Source organism: Propithecus coquereli, unplaced genomic scaffold (assembly GCF_000956105.1).
Source record: "Propithecus coquereli isolate 6110/MARCELLA unplaced genomic scaffold, Pcoq_1.0 Scaffold127, whole genome shotgun sequence".
Classification (NCBI taxonomy): Eukaryota; Metazoa; Chordata; class Mammalia; order Primates; family Indriidae; genus Propithecus; species Propithecus coquereli.
Genome location: NW_012136858.1, coordinates 1,423,490 through 1,431,805, shown reverse-complemented (window position 1 = coordinate 1,431,805; position 8,316 = coordinate 1,423,490). Strand labels below are relative to the sequence as shown.

Below are 8,316 nucleotides of genomic sequence, written 5' to 3'. Positions count from 1 at the left end.
CCATCACCTCAGGCATTTATCATTTCTTCGTGTTAGGAACATTCCAATTGCACTCTTTTAGTTATTTTAAAGTATACCCTAACTTATTGTTGATTATCATCACTTTGTTGTGCTCTCAAATATCATTCATTCTATCTAACTATATTTTTGTACCCATGAACCATCCCCACCATATCCCCACCTCCCCACTACCCTTCCCAGCCTCTGGTAACTGTCATTCTACTCTCTGTCTCCATGAGATCAATTGTTTTTAACATTTATCTCTCACATATGAGTGAGAACATGTGAGATTTGTCTTTCTGTTCTTGGCTTATTTCACTTAACATAATGTTCTCCAGTTAATAATCTAATACTTTGTCTACATCCTCCTTCTCTGTGAGGCTGTCACATCTTGGGACTGTTGTAGACTTGCCTCAGCAGCAGCCTTCTAATTTTAGCTCGGGAAATCAGATAACTAAAGTTAAGATTATTTATAGAGTAAAAGTAATTTTATGGTGTCTATTTTGGTTATTCAGAAGATAAATTTTTTTATCTAATATTTTTGTTCTATTTTAGATGCTTGAAATTATCGGAAATGGAAATTCTAGATAAGTGAGACATTCATTGTGTGATACATTACAAATTACTGATGAAATTAAATGTAATACATAGAGAAGAGTAAGAAAAATGAGTGGTAGTTAGGATGAGCAAAAGCCTAGAGGAACTTTTCCAAACTCATCTGTGTTCAGTTGTGTGAATAGTTTTTGAAGTATTCCTCTTACCTGTGCCACATGTACGAAAGTATACACACTCTTCAGTATATGAATACACACATGGAGGATTTCAATAGCATAAATGCAAGTGTGAATATTAGTAAAACATGTATAACTATAGACTGAAATGTGATCCTATCGTCTCAGTCCAGTAAAACCACCCAGGGAGTCACTGGTGGATCTGGACCATCTGATCATCTTCATTGCAGGGTGGATCAAAGTAGATGTGCTAAGTAAGTGACCGATTTTTCCTCAGTGCTTCAGAAAAGTGAATGGATTTTAAAATGTTATTGGAAATTTTAAAATATTACTAAAGCAAAAAGACTTCGGAGACAGTTTTTTGAGGCAGAGATTAACTGATTAAATGTTGGCGTGGCAGAAGAGAGGATGAGGTGTAACTACAGGAGGCTGGCACCTGTCTGTCTGAAGGCACTTGTATCAGAAACACACATGAGTCAGCAGGGAATGTGTCAAATACCTGATTTCTTAAGTGGCATGCTATAGTATTCCAATATTAAAACTCTCATTACAAGCAAAATTCCCATTATTTAAATATGTGGCTATATCTTTAATACAATATACAATTAAGATAATTCCTGTAGCATTGTGGAGCCTTAGCGTGTAGCATACAGTAAGTAATGCCCTGAAAGAGTAAGCCTCAGTGAATACTTGGGGATATTTTCAAGCATGTGTGGATCGCCTCCTCTGTGCCAGGCACTAGTACTTGAAATGATGGTGATGAAAGTTAGGAGAAGATTGGTGGTTCTGAGCTGCCGTCCATACTCCTTTGCCCTGTTCCTCTAGTAATTGGTGTGATTGTGAATTCCCTGGGCCTGGCCTGAGGTGCAACATGTGTGTTTAGAATAAACACTTGTTGTGGACTGAATGTTTGTTTCCTCCCCCTACCAAATTCATACGTTGAAGCCCTAACCCCCAATGTGATAGTATTTGGAGATGGGCCTTTAATTAGGGTTAGATGAGGTCATAAGGGTAGAACCCTCATGACGGGATTGGTGTCCTTGTAAAAAGAGACACCAGAGAGGCTCTCACTCTCTCTCTCTCCCCCTCCCCCCGCTTGTGCACAAAGAAGGGGTCACAGGAGCACACAATGAGGTGGCAGCCACCTACAAGCCAAGAGAAGAGGTCTCAGAATGAAACCTACCTTGCCAGCACCTTGATCTTGGACTTCGCAGCCTCCAGAATTGTGAGAAATAAATGTCTGTTGTTTAAGCCACAGTCTGTGGTGTTTTGTTGTGGCAGCTAAGACACCACCTTATCTGTGGGTAAAGCAAGCTAGACCATATTGAGATCATAAGACATTTTAGCCACCATGTTCTAGATAGTTGAGCTGACTGGATCAAACTGTCAGTTTTTAAATACAGAATGGAGAAAACAGGGAATTTCCCTCCCTAGATTTTATAAGCAGAAAAGAACACCATCTGAGGGTGGTTTTTCCCCTTAATTGAATAGTGAATCAATAAAGAAGTGTGAATCTGCCTATATATTGACACCATTTGATGGGGACATGATTTCACCACCACCAATCTCCTAAATGTCTCTGAACCTAATGATTTGGCCTTTGGAGAAAGAACAGTGACCTAGCTGGAAAAATCTTAAAAGTTTCTGTTAATTAACTGGAGATGTTTTTGCTGATCATTTTTATTAAAAGTAGTTTATTTTTTAAGCCTGGCAGGTACTTTTTAAAATCAGTATCCAAAAGGTATTTGTTATTGGGAAACCACACTAAAGAATAATGATGCTATTCCCAGGTTATTATAGCTACAGATCCATATTCTTGTTTGGTTCACATTGGCTTATCCCACTATTCTTAATAATCACAGTTCATTTTGATGAGAGTAAATACCTGATTTACTAGCATAAGGCTAAAGACTTATGAGTAATTGAAATGGTCAACAATGGGATAAAACACAAGACAAAACAATATAATTTTTCAGTATGTAGCAAACTGAACTAATAATTTAAAACAAGCTGTTTCTGAATAACTAATAACAATATTTAAGTGGTAAAAATTGTTTTCCTATCACTGGACAACAACTTGAAGGGAATGCTATGGAGGAATGCTATGGATTAAAACTTAAAATATAGGCTTAAACTAGATGATCTCTTATGGTCCCTTCTAATCCTGAGATTCTTTCTATGACATAAGAATTTGAAAGAATTCTTTGATCTACAAATAAGACTGGTTAAAATTTGTCCAGAACTCTGACCTTGGTTATTGCTATGGTGTGAATGTTTGTGTCCCCGCAAAATCGATATGTTGAAACCTAACCCCCAAGGTGATGGTATAAGAGGTGGGGAATCGGGAAGTCATTAGGACATGAAGGCTCTATTCTTATAAATGAGATTAATGCCCTCATGAATGGGGCCTGAGGGGGGTTCTTTGCCTCTTCCACCACATGAAGACACAGCAAGAAGGTGCCATCTATGAGCAATGGACCCTCGCCAGACACCAAATCTGCTGGCACCTCAATCTTGGACTTCCCAGTCTCCAAAATTTTGAACAATAAATTTCTATTGCTTATAAATTCCGAGGCTAAGGTATTTTGTTAGAGCAGCCTGAATAGACTAAGACAGTCATACACATATCTAAATCTTTTTCAAAATGAACATTGGATTTAACTATGAAGCATATAAAAAAGGAAAAAAATTTAAGTTGCTCTGCCCCCACACATCCATTTGAGCAAGAAAAAAACATAAATACAATATGTTATTTGGGTAAAGAAGAAATCTCCACAATTTTAAATTTCAGTTGTTTTATAAATGGTTATTTGAATTTAACCATCGTTAAGATTCTCAAAGCAATAAGTCAATGCAGTCCTTTACACACAGTAGAAATCACATATATGTGTAAGTATGTTTATTTAGCTAAGTGAATTCAATCTAACTTTCTATTTCAAATCTGATAAGTATAAAAGAAAAGGTATGTGAAGCAAAACTTTCTGGTTAATATAGTACATTTTAGTGTTCCTATATAGTTCATATAAGATTCATGATTCACATGGAAAAGAGAAGAGTGTGAGAGAATCAAAAAACCTCTGCAAATTACATCAGCTAAATTTTATATTTTTGAAAATTATATTGGACAATAATTTTAATAAAATTATATATATTCAGAATTTAACCTTAAGCACCAAACTATTGTACTAAGCATAAGCACCCTAAGTTATCTGAACTTACTCAAATCCTAAGAGTTATGTTCAAAGAATCTAAGATGAAGATGTGTGTGTGTGTGTGTGTGTGTGTGTATGTGTTTGCAAGTAAACAAAATTCACCTTGAGAAATTGTTTCAGTGATCACAGAGATGTTTCCCCAAAAAAGATTTGACCAAAACTTTCGAGTTCGCAGCCTTCTTCCTTAGAAACAATGATAAAATACTATGCAGTGAAATGCACTTAGAATTAAATAAAATCATTTTTTAAATGGTAGTTAATCTAATACTTGCTGAAATTCTGTGTATAAAACATATATGCAGACATAGTAAGAGTTATAATTGATTAATTTTTTAAATTTTTATTGAATTATTTTTAACAGTTTCACATGAAAGAATGTGCACTTGCATTGAATGGCAGCTATTTTGGACACCACTTACAAAATCATTTATCATAATCTAATCAGAAACTTCTTTGTGTGCTAATCAAGAGTATAACTCCCCACTATTAAAAAAATAGTAATAAGTAAAATAAATTTGAATCCTGGCAGAATCAGTGACTTGAGTGCGTCATGAGAAAAGAGAATATGGCCCTAGAAACTGCCAGAAAGAGCAGACCAGAAATCAGGTCTGCAGCTCCTGAATTTTTGGATGCATTGATTATGGATCACTAAAACTCTTTAAATATAATGCCCCAAACTATTCCCCTTTCAGAGTGATTCAGCAACTATCTGTTCAAGATACAAGTACTGAGTGCCTACACTGGACTCTGCTTATGCTGCATGATGGCCAGTGTGAGTGTGCAGCCTTGTCACTAAGGAAAATAACCAGAACCTTCTTTTAAAAATCATATTTGTAAAGATGTGGAAACAATCCAAGTGCCCATCAATACATGAGTGGATTAATAAAATGTGGTATATGTATACCATGGAATACTACTCAACTACAAAAAACAATGGTGATCTAGCATCTCTTATATTATCCTGGATAGAGATTGAGCCCATCCTTCAAAGTGAGGTATCACAAGGATGGAAAAACATGCACCACATGTACTTGCCATCAAATTGGTACTAACTGATCAATGCTAAGGTGCTCACATGGTAGTAATACTCGTTGGGTGGTGGTCAGGTAGGGGGGTGGGAGGGTGGAGGGGGTTGGGGGGTAAACCCATAGCTAATGGAAACACGTCACACTGTATGGGGAAAGGACATGCTTGTAGCCCTGGCTTGGGTGAGGCAAACGCATTTCATGTAACCAAAATGTTTGTACCCCCATAACATCCTGAATTTTTTTTAAAAAATCCTATTTGTAAATTATATTAATTTTGAGGAAAGACTATATCTAAAATTACTAATCAGAGAAGTCACCAAAATAATATGCCTATGGCCCTAGTTAAGAAAGCTGAACTTTGTCAAGGGGAAAAAGGCTTTCTCTTAAAAAAGATTACAGAATTCCTTGTCCAAAAAATATAGCATCTCATACACAGTAGAAAATATAGCATAAAATGATGTGGTTTTCAATACAGGATCATTCCCTATGCATACATGAAAAGTCCAAATTTTAAGTATTAGTTAAACAAAAACTTGAGATCCCAAAATGTCTCAGCTTCCCTCTTTCTAAACTAGATTTATTTCACACAACAAAGTATTTTTCCCATTTTAAAATAATACACACTGCAATTGCTATTCCTTAAAGCAGTGAAATAGTTAATAGTTTGTTTATAAAGCTTGCTGTTTCTTCTGATTTAATATTCTTCAAAATTAATAAAAAACACTAGATTTCTCAGATTCGACAGAAAACAATGTAAACACTGAGGGCATGAGTTGGTTGGAGCCATCTCAGGTGGTACAAACTGTGTTGTAAATTTTTGTCTCCATCCTGATTCTAACTGTGTTGCCATCTATGTTTGAATATGCAGTTTCACATTTAATACACAACTGGCATCCTATTAGATTCTTCTTAGAGTAGGACCCTGAGAATAAGTCCACTGAGAAATCACATATTATTTCTAGCACCAGTTTGAAGTTTTAAAGTGTCTAATTTTTAAGAAGGCAGAAGGAAACAAAAATTTCCCCGTAAATGATCGCCATGTATCTAAGAGTATATACTTGGTACGAAAGTGCCCATCTAGTTTCAACATCTGTACCTAAACATTTTTAAAATATGTAACTCTTCTAATTTTGAAAAAAATAAAATTGTAAAAATGTGGAATGCTATTGATAGGGTTCAAAGTCCAGGCATAACCTGTGAAGTAATCTCACTACAATAATCAGATGTGGTTTTCTCTGCGATTTCGAGGACACAACCCCGTTTTAGGCTCTGTTAGCCGTAGGCACAATTGGCATCATTCCCGTGAATCCAGAGGCAGATCTGGGCGTATTTGAGGGGAGTGATGCGCACGGCGACGTTGTAGTCCTTCTGAACACCGTTGACATCCACCCACTGGTGGCCTGAATAGATGGCAATGATTTTGCGCTTCCAATTCTTTTTGTCTGGATCTTTCAGACGCAGGTAGATTCCGGAACCGGTGGAGCCCGACTCGGCGTCGCAGTATTGGTAGAGGAGATCGCTGGATTCATCAGACACGCTACAAAACCGGTAGACTAACTGATCAGCCCTATCGTTATCAAATCCTGAGAAGTGGATCATTCCACCAGGCAGCTTCTTGATGGCTGGACTGACGCCTAGTTCCATGTATTTCTTCCTGTGAGCGCGCTTCAGCTCCAGAAGGGCATAGTCATAGTCCAAGGCCGCGTCCTCCCTCCCTCCTCTTGCCCAGCCTTTGGGAATGTGGGTGTTCTTGACCCGGGTCCACTGGAAGGAGGGCCTCCCTTCAGCCACCCTCCGACCCCGGCCAGATGCTTTTCTTCTCCTTCCACCCTTGGCTGGCTCCTGCAGGTTCTCCTTGGTGCCCTCTCTTTGGTCACCACCATTAGCTTCTCTCCTGCTCCTCTTAGAACCTCGACGTTTCTTGCCACCACCTTTCTTTCTCATCTTCAACAATCCTACCCTTAGCTTTTGACTCCCTTTGACGTAGTCCTTTCCATCGTGAACACAGTGGGCCGCTGTGAGAACGTGCTGAGGGGAAATGAGAATGCCGCTGCAGCCTGTGGAGAGCTTCACGGCTGTGCTGAAGGGGAAATTGGTTAAGAACCTTTTGTCCAAGATGCTGAACCTGCTGTCGGTGCCGTACACCTGTCTCTTTCTCCTGACAGATGCTCCTCTTGCGGTGGTATTTGGAGTCGGCTCGAGGACCAGATCCTGTACTTTCACCCGGGTTAAGGTTCGGGTGCCATTCTCAAAGACAGTCTCATATGAAAGATAATCCTCCAGCTCGGAAAGGCTGGGAGCGGGGAGTTCTTTCTGGCATTCAATGCCACACACTCTATTTACCGCCATCGTGGCATCCGCCTCAAATGTGGGGCTGGTGAGATGGAAGGTCTTGTCGCTGACAATCCGGGGTACTTTTCTCAAGTGCCACATAAAATCCTGTTCCGTCTCAGATCCATCAATGAGTGTCCACCCGGGAGTGAAAAATATCAACCAAAGTAGCATATTTTCCATTCTGCTGTTCTGTTTTGCCCTTAAAAATAGAAAAAGAAAGAGAAGCTTTACAATGTTTTCTTTTTAAATGTTACTTATGCATTTCATTTAGGCCTTGGATCCCAAATGTACCCTCACCACAAACGAGAGTCCTTATTTTCACCTTGCTTAGATTTTACTGAGATTAAACATTCCACTAAGTGAGCTCATACAGACTTCCAAAATCAGCAAATCGTTTTTCGCCCAACCTTCCCTCCCCTATCCCTGACCCAGCGCTTCTCCCACCGCCGCCTGCTGCCTCCGCCTCTGCCTCCGCCTCTGCCTCCCCGTGCTCAGGAGAGCAGGGCCACAGCAAACTTGGATCCTCTATTGCCTAAGCCATACTCTCCTCCTCCCTGGGTCTCCTACAACCTTACTTCCAGATGATTTCGAAATAAAGACAGGAGCAGATGTCCTGCAGTCTGTCCCCACACTTAGCTCCTCAAAAGCAGGGAGCATAAATTCCTCATCTCTAGAGTGTAAATACCTAGCACAGAGCTCAAAAAAATGTTCATTTGTGAATGCTATTTGCAGATTTTCCTGAACCAAGATTTGCAGCCCGAGCTGACGTGAAGGTGCAATGCAAATCATTGGATAATGTTCTAAAACCGGAAGTTTTAGAAATAAGTGGGTCTATCCGCTATTGATCTGCTTTAATTTTCATAGAACCCCTGGTCATAAAAAGAAAATATACAACACAGGCCGTTCTATGCTAAAGTAAGAAAAATGTACCGTGCATTTTTTAAAAACAAAGTTGTGCTTGCAACCACCATTGAAGCAAAGCAACATACAAAATAATTTGTAGTGGGATTT

The 8,316-nt window shown here is 38.9% G+C and overlaps 1 protein-coding gene across 1 annotated transcript; it reads right to left on the bottom strand.

Moving 5' to 3' along the window:
* Positions 1-5,900: 5,900 nt before the first annotated feature.
* On the bottom strand, positions 5,901-7,498 carry PRSS35 (protease, serine, 35). The gene has a single exon (XM_012638208.1). The coding sequence runs from the start codon at positions 7,483-7,485 to the stop codon at positions 6,244-6,246; it is 1,242 nt and encodes a 413-aa protein (XP_012493662.1). The 5' UTR covers positions 7,486-7,498; the 3' UTR covers positions 5,901-6,243.
* Positions 7,499-8,316: the final 818 nt, after the last annotated feature.